Source organism: Myripristis murdjan, chromosome 11 (assembly GCF_902150065.1).
Source record: "Myripristis murdjan chromosome 11, fMyrMur1.1, whole genome shotgun sequence".
Lineage (NCBI taxonomy): Eukaryota > Metazoa > Chordata > Actinopteri > Holocentriformes > Holocentridae > Myripristis > Myripristis murdjan.
Window position 1 is genome coordinate 8287639 of NC_043990.1, and position 23045 is coordinate 8310683.

Below are 23045 nucleotides of genomic sequence, written 5' to 3' on the forward strand. Positions count from 1 at the left end.
CTTAAAGTTCAGTCTGCTGTCTCTCCTGTGTGTGTCTGTATTTAGTACCCATTTATGCTGGTGACTACATGTTTATGCATTATGTGTGTGTTTGTGTGCATGCTTTATCTTGTGTGTGTGTGTGTGTGTATGGGTGTGTTTGTGCGTGTGTGTGTGTATTGCACATAATGCATTCGCATCTCTAGACTTCCACATCCTACCTGTCTACCACTGTGACCTTACACCCTCCTACAATACATCTGTGTGTGCGCGCGTGTGTGTGCGTGTGTGTGTGTGTGTGCATGTGTATGTGTGTATGTGCGCGCATTTGTACGTGCACGCGCGGGCTCTCTTGACCTCCCTCTTCTCCCACAATGCCACTCTGCTCCCGCCCACACCCTGAGCTTATTGCTTATGCGCAGTTACCTGGTAACAGACAGCTGCTGTTGCCACGGTGTTGCCAGGGCACCCAGGTGTCCAAACGGCTGTTTGAGTGACGGGCGATTGGCTGTTGCACACGCAGACGCATGCACACACACACACACACACACACGCACAGACACACACACACACAAACAGCCAATCACACACACAGAGGCAAGATGATTGGCTGTCAGGAGAACATGACCCCGATTTGGACCTCTGGGACTTGGAGTTTCAGCGTGAAGTGTGTTTGAAGTGGCTTAAAGTGACATGTGGTGTGTGTGTGTGCATGCGTGCGTGCGTGTGTGTGCATGTGTGTGTGTGTGTGTGAGCCGGAGCAAGTGAACTGAGCAGTGAAGTAGGTTGAATATTAAAAGTGCTCCCTTGGCTCCAGACCTGGGCAAAATAGCACTTGAATATATTCCAAACGCTTGAAATAACCCGGGGTGCGCTTGATATAACTGATCTCTCCTCTGGCACTCCCACTCCTGAGGCCATTCCAAGTTTGTGGCTGGAGTGAAATAGAGCGCACCCCCGAGCACTGCAAATATTAGAGCCCACTTTTGCATTCCACTTTTTTTTTTTTTTCCTGCAGGTAATAGCCCAATAGCTTAACCCCTAAACTGTGCTGCTTAGCCAAATGCTATCGAGTGCCAAATTGACTCCTGAGTCCTTCTCACCGCTGCCAGGGTGAAAAAGCTAAAGAGGAGTGGATGAATGTGCAATTGGCAAACACCGAGTCAGATATTCAGCGATGACTCAGGTCTGCTCTCGTTATCAGCTTGACAAATTATTCCACCCGGGTCACGCCGAATACCACTTCATTAACCGTAATAATGTGCAACGGTTTTACGTCGGCTAATGCCTGCTTCTTCTCCGCGTTGCTCGTTGACACATGGCGGCCTTGAGGGGCGATAATAAACAAGGAGAGTTTTGAAAGCAGGTTTTCTGATGACTTTTTTTTTTAAGTACACACCTTTGAACACACGCCGCAAAACCTGCATCTGCTCATTTCCTGTCCAAACGCTTTGAAAGCCGGTTGGAAAAAAATACGAATTCGGAAAACAATGAGTCGGTTTTACAGCGTAAGGAAGGAATTCATCTCTCACATGCCTACGGTTGATTAAAATGGATCTCGTGCCGCCATCAAATAATATTGAATCAATATTGACTCAGCCAAATCAGAAGGAAAAAAGCAGCGGCTCAATCAGGAGAGACTTATAAAAGAAATAAAAAGAGTATGAGGAATTTGAAGTGAGATTAAGTGATCTCAGGGATTTACAGTGCAGAATCACCATAGCAATCAGCACTTAGCACCACAGATGATATCAAATAATAACGCTTAAAAAATAAATGTAGACCAAAATAAACCCTCAACAAATCACACAGAAACTGTCTGTTGCCACTGAGGTTAATAAGAAAACCAAACACACTGACGTTTGGTCTTTGATATGAGAAAATGAGATAAATATTGGCATTTTGGATACACGGTGCAAATGGCTCAGCTACAAAACACTTGATTTATGCTGCAGGAGCTGTTTGTGGAAATGTGATTGACATATTTAGCTTTTTTGAGGGGAAAAAGTTTGTGATCTTTTGTTAAAAGATACAAAACCTAAATAGTTCAGGAGAGTGCTTACATGGAACTGCAAGGTTTAACTCACTATTGAATTTTCAATTTGTGGCGGAATATACCTTTAGGAATTCCTACATATTACTCCAATAGTGGTCCCAGTAGAAGTTTAGTTTAGTTTTAGTTTAGTTTTAGTTTGTTTATTTCAGACATGTGAAAAAACAAGATTACTATGCATTAATGAAAAGACAAAATATATATATACATACATATAGATAGATAGATAGATAGATAGAAAAAATAATTAAATTACAAGGCAGACCTAACCAAAAGACATACATCCTATTAACATGTCTGAAAAGGAGTGGGAGGAAGTAAAACTTATCTGATCCCACCCCCTCTTAATAAACCATCCAAAAAAAGCACTATATTATATCACCACCTGTTGATATCGCAGAACAATAAACGCATACACACAATAAACAGGAAGGCAAGGCAAAGCAACTGTATTTATATAGTGCATTTCATACACACAGTGTGCTTTACATTTAAGTGCATGACGGGCATTCAATGGGGAGTAAAACAATCGTTTAATAAAATAGAAGACATTAAACAGAAAACAGCAAATATAGAACTGATATAAAGGTCATGAAGGATTATAATTCATAAGCAACACAAAACATGAAGCCTGGTTTTCAAAGTGCCCAAAGTTGGATCATATCTGAAATCTGATAAGAGTTTGTTATAGATATATGCAGCATAAAGGGTCAGTTCACCCAAAATATGTACAAAAAAATATAATTTCCTTCTTACTCATCATGCAGTCTATCCATCCAGATAGTCTCTGTGTGATTTGTCAGGGTTTCCAGTCTGTCTCCCTTCTCCCCTGTACTGTAAGGACATTTGTTTGTGGTAAAAAAAAAAAAAAAAAAATTCTTTTAGTCAGACATGGGTTAAGGGATGTTATTCACCTTTCTGAGGAAGGAGGAAGTTACCTCCGAAACCGTAAAAAAGGTAAATAACATCCCTTAACCTCTGTCTGACTAAAAGAATCAAAAAACGTCTTTATAGTTAAAAGGAAGACATGATGATGAATGTGTTTGAACTATTTGTTTGTGGCGCTCAAAACAGCAAAACTTTACATGTGAAAAACTCTTTGCAAAAATAATAACATGCATGCATGACATAATCCAAAGTATCTCCTAAAGAGCAGCACCTGCAGACTGTATCTCTCCTGCGATGACATGGAGGTTCTCGGCCAAATCCCACAGAAAGTACCCGCTTACTGCACCAGCAATACGTGGAAAATGTTGCTGGCTTTTGTTGAAAATTTTGGGTGAACTATCCCCGTAAAAATGTCTGGTATTGATACAGTTTTACAGCCGTAGCAGGCCCAGTTTGGATGAATCATGGCTGAAAAGCTGTGACACACGGGCCTGTTAAACCAGTTAACCACCACTAAAAACAACAATTCAATCTGGGTCATGCTGCAGGTTTGAACAGCAGATTTTCCGCTCCGCACTAAACCCATCCTCAGCTCTTGGTCCTGTTAAAAGAAAGAAAGGAAAAAAAAAAAAAAGCGCCTTTGATGCACCTTGCTTTGCTGCTTACCTCCCTGGGTAAATGATTTGATGTAATTTGACTAGGTGGGTGACAGCTCTGTAAAGGGAGGTGACAACTGAAAATGTCGGCTTCAATGTGTTCGCACAAAGAGACGAGAGGAGGCAGGGGGATTGAGGAGGGGAAGATTGAGGAGCGGAGATAAACTCGGCTTGAGTCGCTATTCAACTCCTCCCGCCTCCTCCCTCTTCCTTCCTTCTTCTCGCCTGTATTGCCTTCTCCTGTTTTTGTTTTCTATCTCTTTCTTCTCTCCCACTCACTCCACTGTATCTACTCCTACTTCCTGCTACTCAACTCCTTTTCCCTATCCATCTCTCTCTCTTTCCATATCGCTCTCTCGCTCTCGCTCTCTCTCTCTCTCCCTCTCCGTGAGTGTGACCTAGTTTGATCCTTGATGGTTTGGGGGCTGTCTGTCTCACAGATAAACTCATTTGCTCTGGATCATTTGGAGAGCAATGCCATTTCACTCCCCCACCCCCCCTCTCGGTGCTATTTGGGGAAGAAAGCAGCAGAATGTGTGTCTGCGTGACAGTGTGCATGTGCAAGTGTGTGTGTGTGTGTGTGCATATGTGTTGTCTAATCTGTTAAGTAGGTAGGCATATGCGGAGTAAAAGACAGAGGCGCACACAAAAACATGAAAACACACCCGGGGCTGTGGTGAAATGAAAGGGCATCTCTGGCTAAAGATAAGGTTGTGAAGAGTTGCTTATCCACAGATATCCGTCACACGGCGCTGATAGACGGATTTATTCAAAAAGGTCACACTGCACGCCTTTGGCATGTCTGTGTGTGTGTGTGTTGGCTCGCTTTAGTGAGCTACAGTGACTTTGAAGATCATATTAGACTCCCTTCTCCATTTGCGAACACGGTGTGTGTGTGTGTGTGTGTGCGCAGACCATCACGTACTGTAAACGTAAAGCCGCAGCTTGGACGCTTTTCGTGGTGAAACGCCTACGTCTCGCTGTCTCGCACGGCTAATTACACCGAGTGTGATTGTGTACTGTAATGTTACTTAGAGGGAAAATCCAGCCAGAGACACATTAACACTTTCAAAGCAGGGATTGGTGATTGACGCTGCATTTTTAGTGCCGTTTCGCTGCTTGATGTTTTTGTTATTCGACGATGAACTGCCCAAACAGCGAATCCGCCGACGTCACGGAAAGATGTTGCATTGGAGTTTAGCGGCGGGCGAAAAGCCAGGGACGGTCGCTGCCTGGTTTCTGTGTCCTCTCCAAAAATATAAAGCAAGGACTTCTTTGTGGACTCGGGGATTTGCGGTGATGGTAAACAAACATACAAGGAGAAATCCAGCATGGAAGGAGAGCTCACTTCTTTCTCCTGCTAAGCTGTCATTGTGGCCGCAGCTGCTCTTCTATGTGCAAACAGAATTACATCCTGAAACAACAACGTGGCTCCACAAACACCACGCGAGTCACCGGCCTCGGCTTTAAAAGCAGCATTTTAGGGTGGATTTCTCCTTTAAAGCTGCACTGAACAGCTTTGCACTTTGGCGTCCCCATGTGGCAGTGAAGAGAACTACGCCAGGTTTTGAATGTTTGAAGGACGTACTTCATTACTAAGAGCCCAGGCAGGGGTTGAGTTAATGGCTGGTGGATGTGGAGGAGGCGGATCCAGCAGCTTTGGAGCAGGTTTTAGGCGATTATGGGATGGCACTGAGATGTGTCGGCGGGGCAAAACAATCATTAGTTTCTGCATCTTGTGGCGACCTGCATTCTGCTCGACTGAGGCAGCTGTCGGAGAAGAAATCGATCTCTCTGCACTCTTCTGCAGAGGATTTCTCCCTGTATGACCGTCAGTGCAAAATGATGAGTCAAATTACCAAACTGCATTGTTACTTCAGATATATTTCAGTGTGACATCACTTTAGTTTAGCCAGTTATCGTGGAAATAAGAAAAAAAAAAAAAACACAAAATGTGAGGTAGGTATAGCTGCTTTCCACCGTGTTGAAGTGGTTTAAGGTGGATTTTCTTACGTCAATTCAAGGATTCAAGGATGCACAGAGACACATTTTTTTTTTTTTTTAGCAAGTATTTTAGTTTCCCTCCCTGTGACTGTACCCGGCACCAGCAATTAATCTAGCGGGACAGGGCCCGTCCACAGCGTGTCGGCAGGGGACGGGACGCTCCTCTCGTCTGCAGCCCCGGTTCACCGTTTAGACCCGTAAGACAAATGCCGCGTTATATAAACATTCCCAGTGCAGCTTTTTATTTGAACTCACCATGTCTCGATATACCACTCTTTCTAAAGCTTTTAACTGCTCTCTCTTTCCATTTTTCCTCCCTCTCTCTCTCTTGCCCCTCACATTGTCTCTTGCTCTCTCCCTCGTTCTCTCTCTTGCTGTCTTGCAGGTCTGAAGTGCCTCAATGAAGGGAATAATAATAATAATAATAATAATAATAAAAAAGCTTTTAGCCTCTCAGATTATAAGCATTCCTTTTATCATCGGCATAATTGCTTATTGATTGTAGTCATTTCTTCACACTCATAATTTTTTTCTTTTGCTTGATGGTCGTACGCCGCTCTCATCTATTTCTGAATTTGCGCTCGCGAGTCTCCCTGTGTGTGGTTTTGTGCGAGTTTGAGTCGATTTGTTTTTTATTTTGTTTCTTTTTTTTTTTTTTCAGAGCTGGAAAATGTGAGAGGGTGTGGTAATGTCACTGTTTGTGACTCAGAGTTATGGGGGGGTTAGAGAAAAAAGATGTTTTTGAAGTGAAAGGACAAAGCAACAGGAGCATTTTTCATGTTGGCACAGCAGCAGACAGTGAGTAAGCAGCAGACGGAGAGAGGAAGGAACAAGAGTGGCGGCGAAAAAGAAAAGAAAAGAAAAGAAGTGGTGCTGGGTGAAAGAGAGAAGAAGGTCTTGACTGGAGGTGGAGGTGAAGAAAGAGGAAGATGGAGGGGGGGGACAGGATGAAAAAAGAAAAGGTGGTCAAAGTGATGCAAGGCACAACGACGGGAGGGCGAAAAAGGCAGCAAAAGTGAAAAATCGGAAAACAGTGAGAGAGGGAAGCGAGGAGGGAAGGAGATAAATGCGAAGAGAGAGAGGGAGGATTAAGAGAAACAGAGTGAGAGAAACAGAGAGAGAGAGAGAGAGAGAGAGAGAGAGAGGCGGTTGTTGTTCCAGTGTCACTCACGGCCTCCCTGGGGAGTGTTTAGACCTTTAAAATCTCCTCCTCTGCCTCCCTCGCTTCTCTGCAGGCCACTCACACTCCTATCACCCCCCTCCTCCTTCCTCCCTCCCTCCTTCGCCCGTTTATCTCTCCTCATCCCTCCATCCCTCCCTCCTCGCGTCTCGCAGCGCGCTCTGTTCGTTCTCACCTCCTTCGTCGCCGCCTCACCTTTCCCTTCACACTCCAGCCTCCCCTCTCTTCTCCCACCTCTCCCCCTCCGTTCCCTTCCTTCCTTCCTTCCTTCCTTCCTTAGCCCCCCTCCCCTCCTCTCCTTTCCGTTCCCTCATTCTTTTTCTCCTCATCCCTCCTTCCTGTCCCCCACCTCCCCTCCATTACAAAGGTTTCTATTTATAAGCGACTTACTGTAATGTGTGAGTGGAGGCACAGGGAGGGAAGTGGAGGCACAGCAGTGTGTGCACTTGCATTTCCATCACACTTGAACGTTACATTTAAGGCGTGTAGCTGACGCTTTTATCCTGAGTGATTTGCAAAGTGGCAAAAATTGACCTATTCCCTCGGTGGCTATTTTGAACTTCGACGTTCGGGGGCCTGGAAACTGGCAGTCACACATCAAGATGCTCACGGTGCAAACTGAGAAAAACATGTTATGAACTCAAACGGATCATTTGCTTTCACATTCTCAGGTGCGTAGCTTCTGAAGTCTAGCCCAGGTAACTGCGCTCTGCATCCTCGTGATAATTACGGGATATATTTGTCGGTGATGCTTTTAGCTAAAGTGATTTGCAAAGTGCTAAAACCGATCTTGTTTCCTCGGTGGCTGTTTTGAACTGATGCGACATTCAGGCTCCTGCAGCCGTGCAGCCTACGAACACGCACGTTGTCCAAAACTACACTACTCACAAAAAGTTAGGGATATTTGGCTTTTGGGTGAAATTTATGGAAAATGTAAAAAGTTCACGCTACAGTGATATTATATCATGAAAGGAGGGCATTTAAGTAGAAGCATACACTGGTGATTTCCTCATCTCAAACAATTTATTGAAACAAAAGCCAACAACAGTGGTGGATATACCACAACAAAAAATGTCAGTGTCAATAACTTGTCATGTGCCCTTGAGCCTCAATTACAGCTTGACCACGACGTCTCATGCTGTTCACAAGTCGACTTATTGTCTGCTGAGGCATGGCATCCCACTCTTCTTGAAGGGCGGCCCTCAGGACATTGAGGTTCTGGGGTACAGAGCTCCGAGCCTCTACTCGGCGACTCAGCTGATCCCATAGGTTTTCTATGGGATTCAGGTCTGAGAAAGTGCAGGCCACTCCATTTGAGGTACCCCAGTCTCCAGCAGCCGTTCCCTAAAGATACGACCTCGATGAGCTGGAGCATCAAACACCTGATGTGAATTTTGCCGTTAAACTCCTTGTTAGAGAACAGCAACTTGTGCAAAAAGTACTGAAACATTGAACAGTTGGACATGTGCATTCAAAAGTTTACAGAAGGTCACATTAAGTTCACCTGTAAAGGTTATAATGCATTTTAGGTTCATCCTGAAATTTCACCCGAAAGCCGAATATCCCTAACTTTTTGTGAGTAGTGCATAACGACTCGATTTTTTTTGGGTGCAAACTGAAAAACATGTTGGAAATAAATGTCTCTCAACAATATGAACATTTACATTTAAGTGCATTTGGCCGATTATAGCTACCTTGTGAAATCCAGCTCTGGTAGCTTCGCTTACTAGTAGGTAGCAAACGAGTTATAAGTAGCTTTTTGGGTCAATTTTCTCGTTCTTTCATGCTCAGTGTGGCTCTGTTGTCTGTCACTTTTCCTCTGGGTAAAGTTTAACACCCCATAACTTGGCCAGGTTTGGTGCTGCATTTGACTTTGGGGTGAACTTAGGTGGGAAAGAGCACAGACAGGAGCTACAAAACGTTGCCATGCAGCTACCCCTATGACATGCACTGGTTTAATCGACTATTGCATCAATATTTAAACGTAATTACAAACAATTCTTTATGGATCACTACAAGCATATGGAGCTGGTTAAGCACTCGTTGACTTGCTTGTCATATTGTACAGGTATGATGTGTGATAACTGTTTTTCTTTTTTTTACATTGATATACAGTAAAGTCTTTAAAGCACTTTTACTTGTATAGCGCTTTTTTGCATCTTTCATACTCACTGTTTGTGACACATATCAGAAGGTTTTTATATATATATATATATATATATATATATATATATATATATATATATATATATATATATATACGCTATTTTGTACCTTTGTACTCCCATTTTGGGGGAAACACGACATTGAGGAGCGTACTCTTGTATTTGGAAAAGGGGAGAAGGATACAAATCAGCTATGCTTCCTCCTGTCCCTCCTCGAGCCTTTTTTTTGTCTAGCTTTTTTGTATCGTTTTTTTTCTTTTAATCACTTTTTTTGCTGTGTATAGACCCTGTGTGTTGTGATTGTTGTTGTTTTTTTTCCGGCATCGAGGTAAATAAAGAAACTGACTGACCTAAATACATAACCTGCCATGCTGAAACTCCAACATTAAACACCATAATAAGCACGTAATATTAAAATGATGATATTATTTTATCGTTGACGCTGTGGGCACGCTTGATTTTCCAACCATTTTTGCAGCACGAGGTCATAAGATCAGGAATGTTAAATCCCCCGAGAGGCGACGTTTCTCTCTCTCTCTCTCTCTCTCTGTGTGTGTGTGTGTGTGTGTGTGTGTGTGTGGGATTGGAGGAGAGAAAGGAAAGGGGGATGAGAGTGTCTTTGGTCCTGGAGTGTGTGTGTGTGTGTGTGTGTGTTTTTGCCGTGTTGCTGTTATGTGTGCCGGGCAGGGAGTGTCAAGCGCAGGCCTGAGGCGCAGTGTGTTTCTGTGATGGCTAATACTGCCCACACACACACACACACACACACACACACACACACACACACACACACACACACACACACACACAGCATTCACAGAGAGAAAGAGATAGTTGTTTCGCTTTCATTAAATTGCATGTGATAAGCGGTGGCAATCTCCCTCCACTCGAGTGCCATTTAGATAATAACGTTTTTACCTGTGGATGTGAACGTTTGGCTCCTGACAGACGGAGCGAGAGATGGACAGAGAAGAAGGAGAGAGAGTGAAGGGATGAAGTGTCTCTGTGAACCAGTGTTTTCCTACCCGCTCATTTTCACATCTAAGGAGCAGCGCCGCCAAGCCCGAGTTATTGATTCTCGCCGTATAAATGTTTGATAATCTATTTCAATATTCTATTTCAATAACTCCAGTGCGAGCCCATGCGCCGCTTCGCCGTCCAGGAAATCGAGCCGTGTGTTGGAAACGGATGGATGGATGGGAATGAGAGAGAGAGAGAGAGAGAGAGAGAAAGAGAGAGAGAGGGGGGTGGAGTTTTCCTCTGCATTTATATGTGCCAGGTGAAAGTGTGTGTGTGTGTGTGTGTGTGCGTGTGTGTGAGTGATTATCAGCACCACACCTCATTCTTGCATCTTCCCTCAGAGATTCGCACTCCTCCCTCCATTCATCTCTCTCTCTCTCTCTCTCTCTGGTTTGCACCTCTCTTCTCCACCTTCTCCCAAAAACTCTCAGGGTGCACTTTTCGTTACCCGCACATGCCGGCCAATCACGTTCCAGCTCCTGCGGCTAAGCCCCGCCCCCCCTCCCCCAGCCCGTTTCCCTCCCCGGTTGCCTGTTTGGTGTTTTTTTTTGTTTTTTTTTTCCTCCACGCAGCAACATGACTCATTCTTTATTGAAAAGGCAGTTTGTTATTGACTCCAAACAGCGATGGCAAAACATCACAAGTGTAAACTTTGATAACTGGTGCACATTAAATGAGCGCACACACACACACACACACACACACACACACACACACATACATAGCTCAAATGTTTTGTGTTTGTGTTTGTGTGTGTGTGTGCATATCCAGCTCCATGTTCGGCATACCTCTCTCTCTCTCTTTCTTCTTTCCATCTTTCCATCTCCCCACCTTTCATCCTCATTGTTTCCTCTTTTTCTTCCTTCCCTCCTTTCCTTTCCTACGTCCTGCGTCCTACCTCTCTCTCCTTCTTTCCCCCCTCCCTTCCTTCTTCTCTATTTCCTCATTCCTTTTCCGTTTCCTCCCTTGCCCTCCCCACTCATACCTCGCATTCTTTGCATCCTCCATCCCTCACTCCCTTTCCTCCTTTTCTTTGTTTTTTCCCTCCCTTCTCTCCTCCCTCCCTCCCCTAAATCCTCTGTGCGTCTTTCCCTCCTCCCTCCCTCTCTTCTTTCCTCCTTTCCTCTCTCGCTCTCTCTTCTCCTCCATCCTCTCTCTCTCTCTCTCTCTCCTCTCACACTCACTGCCTCCCAGTTTATTTCTGATCGTGCATAATTACCACCTGCTTCCTCTTCTGTATGTGACCACTGTGACAGACATGGTAACTAAACTATCTCTCTCTCTCTCTCTCTCTCTGTCTCTCTCTCTCTCTCTCACCCACACACACCCACACACACACACACACAGGTCTTATTGACCCTCCCTTTGCTTATCGATCTATCTATCTGTGAGTCTACCACTGATCCACTCTTGACTCCCGGGAGCTGATCGCCACCTAGTGTCCAGCAGGAGGATGTGCGGTCCGTCTCACTCTGAATCTCTGCACTGCATCACCTTGACCTGCCGTGCATTTTAAGTGCAAGATCAGCTGAAGACTGAGAGTTTAAAAAAAAAAAAAAAAAAAAAAAAAAAAACCTCCCCGGTGCACTTAAAGGAGGATTTCTGTTTTTAATCACGGGGTGTTAAAGTGATTCTTTGTCTTGAGGAGAGAAGGTGGAGGTTGAATATCGCTGTTTGCTGTTTGCACATGAGAAGGAATTGGCAAGGAAAAGAAAGTGCGCTTGTGTTTGATGCAAATGCGTTTTTTTGCAGAGAGGCTAACATGTTTCAAGGTTGATTAATTTCACATATACTCATAACATAATACGCCAAAACAGCAATAAATTCTTGTTTTTTCTTGGTTATTTTTGCATCAATAGCTCAAACTGTCGCCGTTCCCCTTTAATATGAATACAAATTCCAGCTGTATTTTGCGGTAATGCTATTCAAATGGAAACCATAGGGTCCCATAGCTTAAAAAATAATCTTACTCGCAGCAATAAAGATGAAATAATAAAAACAAAAAAAGGCATCGAGGAAAACCATTCAACCCTACCATCGCTGTTCCTGCCAAAATCCCTGTATGGCTCATGTTTGCGCACCAGCATCCACACTGGAGGCTGTGTGCAGCTGTTGTCAGCCTCTGTTTTTTTTTTTTCTCTTTTTTTGTCTCTTTTTTTTTTTTTTTATGAAAGTGCTACTGTAATGAGAGGCTTTTACAGTCAATTTCGATGCCTCACCGCTCTCCGGAAATCACAAACAGGCTCTTAATTGAAGGGAGACGGTGAGGTCAGCGCTGGCTCTCGGCTGATGAGACGCCGCCTGGCAGAGACTTATGGTCCTCATGAGCGGAAGTGTTAGTGCACGACGTCGCCGCTTTCAGCCTCTGCGTGTTAGCGGCTTTCATTTTACAGCAACTCACGTTTAATTCCTTTACTTTTATGCGGCCGCGCTTCAGTGTCACATCGTAATAACGTATCTGCGGAAATATGCCGCCGAAATCGAATAGAAACATGACTTTTCATTACCTGCGTGGCACATTACATTTTCCTCTGTGGCTTCATTACGCTCACATTTCATTAAAAACAAACTTTTTTTTTTTTTTTTTTTTTTCTACATACTTTGTTCAATTACAGTTAATAATGAAATCAAGCCCACATAGTATATGAGCACAGATTTCAGAGGGAAAACACTTCGGCACACAATTATCGGAAGTGAACAGCATTAAAGTGCCAGAAGCGACTGTGGATAACATAAAATTTAGATGAAGTGCTGATAAATATCTCCCTCCCTCTCTCTCTCCTTCTCTCTCTCTCTCTCCTTTTGTGACTGTCATTCACACAGAGAAGAAAAAGAGCGTCCCAGGCCCGACGACGGGCGCCATTATCGGCGCGATCCTCGGCGCCCTGGTCCTCATCGGAATCATCATCGCCATCGTGGTCTTCATCCGCAAGCGACAGGAGGACGGGGAGTGAGTGCTCATTAGCGATGTTACATCTATTTCATCGTCTCGTTAACCTTCTAAGCATTCCACCCCCCACCCTCGTCTTTTCAGCAAAGGGAACCCAAAATGAGAAATTTAATCTCCCACTCTGGGACCGGGGCTCATTAAAACACGTTACTCACCACGTGGGGACCCACAGGAAGGAGCCCAGCGACAAATCTTGAATCCTGATCCCTGGTTAAAGGAAACAGCACAGACCGTCTGCGCTTTTCTTCTGCTCAAAATGCTTTGTCCCCTGCCACACACACACACACACACACACACACACACACACAAACACACTTCCCCACCCCCCGCACTTTTTCCCCTGGACGGATGCTGTAAATATGACTTTATTAAACCTTGCCTGGTTTAATAACAGTTAGAAAAAAGAAAATCATTTTCATAACCGAGGCATCATGAGGGACGACAGGCTGCGGTTCAGCAAATAAACAGTCATTAATTCCCCCTTTTGGGAAGTTCCACCGACTTTCATTAAAACAAAAGTGACAAAGTCGGGTCTCCTCTTGCTGACACACACAGATGTGTCTGTGGCAGGCAGGGTTTATTAGATTTTCATGTATATTTTAAAAAATAAAAAATTGCTAATGCAGTATATCTGTGATGGCAGAATGTTGAGTTTGGGTTAGGATAGGATAGTTTAGGTTAGTTATTTGCAAAATATATCATATGAGATATTTCAGCATGAGCTTAATCATTAAAATTAAGTAGCAGCAGTTTGTGAGCAGCGCAAAATAATGAAAAAGGAACCAAAACTTCCATTAACAGAAAAAAAAATGGAGCCAAGGCATATTATGACGACACTACATGAACACGTATCCTTTGCTTACCTCGCTTAACGGAGAGCAAAACTGAACCAAACCAAACATAAAAAAGCACCAAAACTCTGTTCACTCCATTGTTTTGTGCTTATCCTCAGTTCTCTACATTTGTCCTTAACCATTTAATTTTCAAATTTAGAAATTCCTCTAGCAACAAAGTTTTATAAAAGTTTGTGAAATGAACGTAGACTGTGAAACGTGAACGACATCTTTCGGATGCACGTTTAGTGACAAACACGACCCTCCATAATAAACTGAATTATGGAAGAAAAACACAAATTCAACACAGCAATTTCTCCGATTTGTCACATGAACACATTAAGTTAGGTCATCTGTTTCTAGTTGTTCATGTAATCCTTGCGTGATAGAAAATGCACTGCATGTATTACACTCTTTCTGAGCAGCGCTCATATATTCACGTTAAAATAGTCACATTTCATGTCCTTTGGAAGACCAGATTGATGTTAAAGTGCAAAAAGAAAGAAGAGAAGAAATGGAGGAAGAGCCACAGTGACCAGCATTTGCCGTGTCTGCTCAGATTAACTATAAAATGTTAAGCTTTAAATGTAAAATACTGAAATTTGGATTAGTAATACAAAAAGAGCTAAGGAAGCGCTGCTTGGATATTATAGGGCTTTTGACTTGGCAGGTGCTCTTCAGTTAGGCAGGTGAACAGAAGATCTCAAACATAAACCAAGGAAGTCCTATACTCTTTGTAAAAAGTGCAGACAACCAAGGAAAAAGGAAACTGAAGCACTCCGTCTTCAGGTAAACATGATTATTTTTTAGTGAATTTTTTTTGGAGCAAGGCAACTGACAGACCCACGCGTATCGACCAAAAGTCTTCTTCAGGGTCGCCTGAAGAAGACTTTTGAGTGCCTCAGTTTCCTTTTTCCTTGGTTTTCTGCACTTTTAACAAAGAGTATAGGACTTCCTTGGTTTCTGTTTGAGACCTTGGATTAGTAATATTTGGGATTTAACAGATTTGACAGAGCCAGGTTAATGACTTCCAGTTTTTATGCTAACACAAAATGCTAAAATGGTATCAAACATCTTTTTTCACTCTGGATAAGTCAGAAAAAGGGGATTTTGCTCAAAACATCGGAGTATTCCTTCGGCTCTTCCTATAAGACTTTGTGAATCCATAGATGGAGGAGAATCGAGGCTGGGAGAGTCTTTCCTCAGTCAAAGTGAACTGAAAACTGATGTTTTTTTGGGGTTTTTTTTCGATGGTGGCCCAGCTTCATGTTTACACAGCGGCACACTCGGAGCTGCCCAGCCGTGCAGCCTGTTCCTGCTGTCGGCCCGCAGCCGCTCCGCTGCAGCAGCTCCGAGGTGTAAATGCTGTGCAGAGGAGCGCCTCGGTGGTCGTTGCCGAGGCGGGGCCAGCGTGTTTTTCATTCAGCCCGACCCAGAACAGATTTCCCTCGCTGGCACTGGAATCCACAGCAGCGACGTCGAGCCTCAGCCCCACTGATTGATCGCTGCTGTAGACCTCCAGCCTGAAACCTTGAAAAGCCACAGAGCTCACCACTGTAGCTGTAAAGGTTTCACTTGCTCCCTGAAAGATGACTCAGTTTTCCAAGATCCAGCGTGCGAAGAGAGGCTGTTAACAAGCAGGTGGACTGCGTTACAGCACGACAACACAACGACAGAGCTCACAACATTTTTTTTTTCTTTTCCCCTCATCGTCTTTCAATTTCTTATCTTATTGTGTTTATACGGTGGCCGAGAACCGCCATCGCTGCTAATAAAAAAGAAAAAAGCGGAAAAAAAAAGACAGACTTTTGTCCTCTGCCAATCTGTATCACTCTGACATGATTTGTTTTGTCTGGTTTTGTGCGGTTAGTCTTTTGTCTTTGTCTAGATTAGTGTCAATATTGTGTGGTGGTATTGTTTGCCTTGTATGTCTCTAAAATATGAATAAAAAAGAAAAAAGAAAAAAACGTGGAAAAGTAAAAAAAAAAAAAAAAAGAAAAAAGAAAAACGCTGCGTTGCAAATAAAAAAAGCAATGATGCAAACAAAAAAGCCAAAACGGAAGTGAATTACCGGGGACTATTATTGCTGATGCACAGGTGTTTTTAATTCAACATTAACGAGCCCAGATAGCCTGATGTGACATGATGATGGCGCTAGATGACAAAGCGATCTTAGCGTCTGTGTTGCTTGGCAACCATTCTGTCCACTCTATCTTGCTTGGTGGAAGAATGAATAGTTCTCAGTTTTATTGTTGCATTATTACCAATAAATTATTGATTTTTTTCTTGTGTGTTTATTTTATGGGCTATATGTAGGGTAACCATTTTATAAAAGCAATAAGCCCCTTGAAGCCGTGAGTTACAGTGATTTTACAACAGCGATTTTACATTTTAGAACGCCCCTCAGCCGCTGTAAAATCACTGTAACCCACGGCTTCTCGGGGCTTATTGCTTAAATATAACAAATATAAAAAATCTGCACATGGCTACTGCAGTTAAAGCAGTACAACTTCTGTTTAAACAGTAACTTTTTCACTTCGTTCGTTTTTCTTCTTGTTTTGCGTAGTCTTCTTCTTCTTCTCTCACATAAAAAACACCTGTACATCAGCAATAATAGTCCCCGGTAATTCACTTCCGTTTTGGCTTTTTTGTTTGCATCGTTGCTTTTTTTTATTTGCAACGCAGCGTTTTTCTTTTTTACATGCAGGGTTTTTTTTAAAAATTGCAGCGTTTTTTTATTTGCAGCGATGGCGGTTCTCGGCTACCGTATGTTCATTAACAAAAAAAAAGAAAGAAAGAAAACTCCATAGACGAGTCGATCGATATGGTAATCTCTCTCTCTGTGTGTTTTGTCCAATCAGGGGCCCTCCCAAGCACAAGCCGCCTCCCCCGGTGAAGGCCGGCAGCTCCACAGAGATGGTGAGTGGTCGGTCCGAAATGTCATCGCTATCTCACTCAACACGCACAGTCCATTTGGGCCGTCATAATGGGGCTAATGGCTATTGATTGGAGATGTGAGTGGGCTCATGTGTGTCAAAATAATTAGTTTCAGTTGTAAAGAGGTCCATTAGAGGACTGCCCTCCTCCTCCTCCTCCCCCCCCCTCCTCCTCCTCTTTGTTTTACTCTATTCACATTACAGTGCGTGGAATGCTGTTGGCTTTGCACCATGTTTCTAGTTTGTACTATCAAACTCTCATATTAATGTATTCCTCTATTTCTCCTCTCCTTTTCCTCTCCTCTTCTTTTACCTCCCCTCCTTTCTCTATTCTTTACTCCTCCTTTCCTTACCTGCTCTCTTCTCCTTTCCTCTCCTCTTCTCCTAACCTCCCTCCTGTCTTTCTTCTCCTCTTCTCCTCTCCTCTGTTCCGCTCATCTCCTCCTCTCCGCTCTTCTTGTCCCTTCACCTCCTCTCCTTTCCTCTCCTGTCCTCCTTTCTTCTCTCCTGTCCACTGATTTCCTCTCATCTTCTCCACTCCTCTACTCATGCCCTTGTCTTTCCTCTCATCTTCTCCTCTCCTCTCCTTTCTCCTCTCCTCCTCTCTCCCCTTCTCTCCTCTCCTCCTCTCTTCTCTCCTCTCCTCCTTTCTTCTCTCCTCCCCTCTCCACTCCTTTCCTCTCATCTTCTCCTCTCCTCTCTCCTCTTCTCTCCTCTCCTCCTCTCTCCTCTCCCCTCCTTGGCTCTCCTGGTGTGGTTTCTCCACATGAAGCTGAACAAGCCATCAGAGCCTCCCACGGCCACAGAGACGGCACCTCTCAGTGCTGGAGAGGTTTACTATGAAACCACAGGGGGAGAACCTGTCACGGTAACACACACACACACACACACACACACACACACACACACACACACACACACACACACGCACGCACACACACAGTCACTAGCAAATTACAGATACAGGCAAGTCAAATCAAATGAGCTGCATGTTATTAACAATACTGAGTCAAAGTATTACAGAGGATAATTATTATAATTATTATTACAGTGGACACTGTAACTAAAATTATAAATCTCCACGCTTTAGCATTATCCTGCATGTATGCAAATTAGTTTTGATGACAAAACTAAATGCATAAATGCAACAGCACGTGAGCGCAGGGTTACTTCTGCATGTTTAGTCTACATGAACTGCTGTGCAATAGTGATGACTTAATGATTCAGTTGATAACTTTAACAGGCCAACAAGCCGACTTTGAGTGTATCTTCCACAAAGTTGAAAAAGTGGCACCTGCATGCTGGATTAATGCTCCCAATGTGTTTATTAGTGCATCATGTGGATTCAACACTGCTGAAATGTTGAATCCACATGATGACTTACAAATGCACTGGAAAAAATAATCCAATGTGCAGGCACCGTTTTTTCTTTCCAACTTTTGTCTTTGCTGCTTCGTGCACCTGGCAGATGTTGGGATTTGCCTTCATCACTTATTTTGTGCACAAATAAACTGAAGACAGCTGGTCAATTATGGAGAGCTGAAATCGCACACAGTGAGCTGATGATTAATGGAGACCGTGCAGAAGCTGCCCTTGTTTTATCTCGGTGCTCTCGTCACTTCAAACGTGTCTGACGTCTCCTCCGCCCTGCAGAACCTGGACGACGACGCCAACAACCCGGGCGGCGGAGCCCTGAACGGCGGCGCCCCCCCGGTCCTCGACGACAACGTCAACGAGTACAAGGACCACGCTGCCGACGGTCACCGCGGAAACGACTTGGAGCCGTCCAGTCACGAGCCGCCAGCTGCCAACATCTCCCGCGGCGAGAGCTTCGTATCTGCCGCCATGTATGTGTAGCCATGGCAACTGGCCGGGGAGCATGACAGGCATTACGGGCGAGTTCCAGGTCACCTAAATCTGCAGGCAAAGCAGAGCGAGCGCCCGACCTGCCGCAATGCCAACCGCCTCCAATGTCCATTAGCATTTTTTTTTTTAAAACTTCAAACACTGCATACCTTGACATTTTTAATTTTATTCATTTTACTTTTCTTTACCAGGCACTGTAGTTCACATTTGTTCATACACACACATTGTTGTCCTTTCTCGGTGAAGCCAACGGGAACTTGAGAGCAGCATGTCCCCTCGGTTTGGATGAGACAGGCTAACGAGCTGTTCCTTTTTGTTTTCGTTTTTTTTTTATTATTATTATTATTCCAAACTGAGGTGCTCATTCAGACTCCAGTTCATTATAACGTCCCAAACTCCTGGTAAAGAAAACTAAAACTAAAATGCAAAATGCCAAAGTAATGTCTCGGTGAAGTGTGAGATGTCCGCACGCCGTCCGACGAGTCAGACGTGCGCTGCGTATGATGAGGTCGGCGTTTACAGCATGAAATCCAGCCGTGTCAGAGTTAAGCCATCTTGCAGTGTAGGTGAACTGGAACATTCCCCTCAGCTGATGAACACACAGTGCTTTGCCTGGGCTCTAGTGTGACGCTAGCAAATCTAAACACACTCGCAAAAAAACAAAACAAAAAAAAACAAAACAGCTTTTTCTCTAAATATTATATGCAACATGGTATCTTGTGCAATGACCATACACTCCCACCACAAAACACAAAAAAAACTCCCATATTGTTTCATGTGTTCACTTAATTTGGGCCTGGCCGTGCTGGGCTGCTCCGTTCACAGCCGCGGCGCTACAGCAGTGATTTAAATTCTTTCCCTTTCTAAGCCGATGGATAAAACATCAGGCTCCTGCTGCAGTCTCATACTAGAGGCAAGTCAAAATACTGTCTTTGAAATCCTTTCAAAGTACTCCTCTGCGGTTGGTTGGTTTTGAATTACACACAGCTGAATTCGGTCCCACCAAGTCCAAAGCCTGATCATCTGGCTCACCAGGCAGCTCCAATTAATCACTCAAGATGTTTGAAAGTATTTCAATTATTGTCGGACTCCTGAAATAACTCCGAAACCAGCCTTCCCCACTCTTGTCCAGTCCAGAGGAAGGTCCAATAAAGACGCGACTTCATCACGTTGTCAAAGGGCCCTCCAATCCTCAAGTGTCACCGTGCACCAGGCCGCTCATTAGCGCTAACGAGGGACGAGTGACATCATTGCGGCGCTCGATAACCTGGCAGCATTACGAGAAACGAGAATCCATGACTTGTCTTTGCACACCCAAATTGCAAGAGTTGGTAAGGCTGCGTGTTAGGGAGAAAACTTGGTTTACAGCAAAGCACACACACACACATACAATGTATGCACAGGGTGCTCGCATGTGCACACACACACACACACACACACACACACACATGCACACACACACAAAAAGGCCAATGTTTGTGTTCAGTCCTCCTCTTGTAAGAAATCATATCACCAATTTTGTGAAAATATAAGGAATGTATTTTCAGTGTGTCAAAATGCTCAGCATATATCGGAAATATACTGCCATTACCGCCATTTTAACAGTCAAGATTAAAGTGGACTCGCTTTCTAATATCTGCTGAATATTTTGCATTTGAGGAGAATATGTATTTTGTATTTTAGCTGATTGTCCACTTGAAAGCGGAAAACATACCATGCAAAAAAAAAAAAAAGAAAAAGCAAAAAGCAAAAAAAAAAAAAAGAAACACTGATGAGCAACAACTATGCCTGGCTGTATCAAAAATTGGTCTTTAATAGATGTCAGAGTACCAAATGATGAACAAATGGTGTAAATAATATGATTAATATATTGTTGGTGAAATGTGTGCACATTAAAAAATAAACAAGTGTAGGTGTAACCAGTGCCTCTGCATAGGGGATGGCAGTTTGTCAAATGTCAAATTGAGAGGAAAAAAACAAAAAAACAAAGTGTATATTACTATTTTACTTTTCACGGGTACATTGAGGTTGTCACTTACTATTAAAATGTTTTCTTTGAGTATATAGAAAAGACATGCTGTGGATTTTAATCCTTGTTCTTATTACTCTGCATGGCATGATCGGTGGCTTGTTGAAACACTTTCCCAAGGCTGTTTGCGGAAACTCCTTTTCATTTGTAACAAAAAAAAAAAAAAAAAAAAAAAAAAAAAAAAAACGTCTTGAATGTCAAAAGAAGGATCGTTTTTATTTCTGTCTCGTTGCATTTCTCCCAGTCACGCACACCACGAGCACGACTCCAATTTAAGTTAAGAGAGCGGGATTTTGTCGTGCGATGGCTCGGCAGGCTGCCTGTTTTTGTCGAGCGCCGATACAAAAATACAGCCAGCATGGGATCGTAATCTCTCGCAAACGGCGAGTGCAGCACACGCCGAGATGCAATCTCTGCTCTCGCTGCGCTTCGGCTTGAGCTCTCTGTTTCGCCGGAGAGCTCCGGGAACACAAACCTTCCTGAAGTTTTCATGTCGACAGCCAGACGGCACGTGGTCGCCCGCCGAAATCAGCCACAACAGCGGCGTGTGTGTGCGTGATGGATGTGCATTCAGTTTGTTCACCAGCGGTTAAAAGGATGATTTATGCGTCAAACATGCACGGGAAAAGGAAGAGAGAAAGAAAGGCAGAAACAAAGAAATCACTTGTCACGATTCTCACTGTTTTTCGAGCTCGCCGCACCAGTGCAATACTTCATTTTTTTTTTTTTCTGATGTGTGACAATCATATTTTAATATTTAACCGTCACTTGGCTTCGGTGGGGGGCTTTGCTTTCACACAGATGTAGTTATTATGAAGTCCCACTCTCTGTCTTGTTGAATTAATGCTGTGCTTTTGCTTACATTCCCGATGGAAGCCACTCAGAGAAATCAAGCCTCGCGCTCTCTTTGTGGTGACGCGGAAAGCTCTCGAAATTGGTCGGATTTGTTTTGCAATATACCCGCTGTGCAAAGCTCAAGAGCGGATCGTCTGCAGTATTAATACGGGATAAAAGTGGGCTAAATGCATTAAGGGGGACTTCTACAGTCACTGCCGCTGCTGCTTTCGTCTGTCTGATGTCGTCTCCGAGGTGTTTGTTTTCATTAAAGGGAACGTCTGCATGCTGCATGGACCTATGGGGAAAAAGCTATTTCCTTGTTTTGCAAGAGGAGTCACGCCGCCGTTCCAAGTGCACGGCTCGCCCCGTGACTCGCTAACACGGTGCAGTTTCGGACAATCACACCTTAAGTATTTTATAGCCCCGCCGCAGAGGGAAAGCTGTCCAAGGGGGAGGAATGAATTGTGCCGATTTTTACTCTTTTGTCCGTGATTTCATTTTCAGAGATCTTATGTTCCAATCTGCTGTGTGTTTTCTGTATTGATCCGGTCTGTGCCGTAATACTCTGTTCAGTGTGTTTGCCAGCAGCCGCTGTTGATAGATCGAGCAAAAAGAAGAAAAAAAAAAAAAAGACAATCATTGGGACCCATTATATCTCAGACCAATGACTTAGCCAGCATTCAGTGTTGAGTTTCAATTTTTCCGTCTCATTTAGGAGATCAGACGCAGGGCACCACATTTAATAGAGCCGCTTCAGCGCGGGGCGTCTTGGAGGCTGCAGGGGTTCAGCTTGTTGCCTCCCGAAAGGAAAACGGGTTGCTAGGCAGCGTTGGTAAAAAAAAGTCAGCCGATGGGTTCACATTTCTAAAGTAGCGATGGTGAACCGCTGTGGCTGCGGGGATTTCAAACGGATTGACTATTAGATCAAGGCTCTGGGTCTGTCCCGTCACCGAGAGCGGCACTGTTGCGTTTTTGGCCAAGGCGCTTCGCTCCATCTTCCCGCGTTCCCTACCACAGGTCTGATGCCAGAAACACAAGCTGTGAATGTCGGCGATAACACCACGCACTCCGAATCCTCCCTTGTTTTCCTCTGTTCTTTCCTTTTTTCTTTTGTTTCCTTCCCTTCCCTCCCTCTCTCTCTCTCTCTCTCTCTCTCTCTCTCTCCCTCTCTCTGTCTCTCGTTCATTCATTGTCACCACAGCTTTTCATCACGGAGCCAGACGTGCCTTCTTTACGTTATTTTTAGCTTTTCAATTCTCACATTTCTTCTCTGTCAGTGGAACAGATGATGAAAGGGAGATAAAAAAAAAAAAAAACACACAAACACAGAAGGGGTTTTAACTTTGATGATGGCAATGCTTAAAAAAACACTGGAGATGTAATCATTTTTTTTTTTGTGTGTGTGTATGTGTTTATCGAGTTTCTTTCATTTATTTTTGTTTATCACCGATCTATTATCATTTTGTATGCTTTTGGGGAAACTTATTGTACATGTTTTACAGATCATTGTCTTGTCAAATAAAATGTAAAACAAAAAGACGCCGTTGTCGGTTTTTCCTCGCGGCTTTGCTTCCCGCAGGACCAGCACACCGACATGTCTCCCCCTCGGCGCTTGCCCTCGGGGGAATCCTCACCGCCGTCATAGATGTTGC

The 23045-nt window shown here is 43.9% G+C and overlaps 1 protein-coding gene across 1 annotated transcript in view; it reads left to right on the forward strand.

The window, feature by feature from the left end:
• Nucleotides 1-22930, forward strand: part of LOC115367983 (uncharacterized) — a 34744-nt gene extending 11814 nt beyond the window's left edge. Inside the window, exons 3-6 of the mRNA XM_030063925.1 lie at nucleotides 12766-12892; nucleotides 16587-16644; nucleotides 17434-17529; nucleotides 18315-22930. Coding sequence (XP_029919785.1) covers nucleotides 12766-12892; nucleotides 16587-16644; nucleotides 17434-17529; nucleotides 18315-18518 — 485 coding nt within the window. The 3' untranslated portion in view covers nucleotides 18519-22930. The remainder of the gene's footprint in view (nucleotides 1-12765; nucleotides 12893-16586; nucleotides 16645-17433; nucleotides 17530-18314) is intronic.
• The last annotated feature ends 115 nt before the right edge of the window (nucleotides 22931-23045 follow it).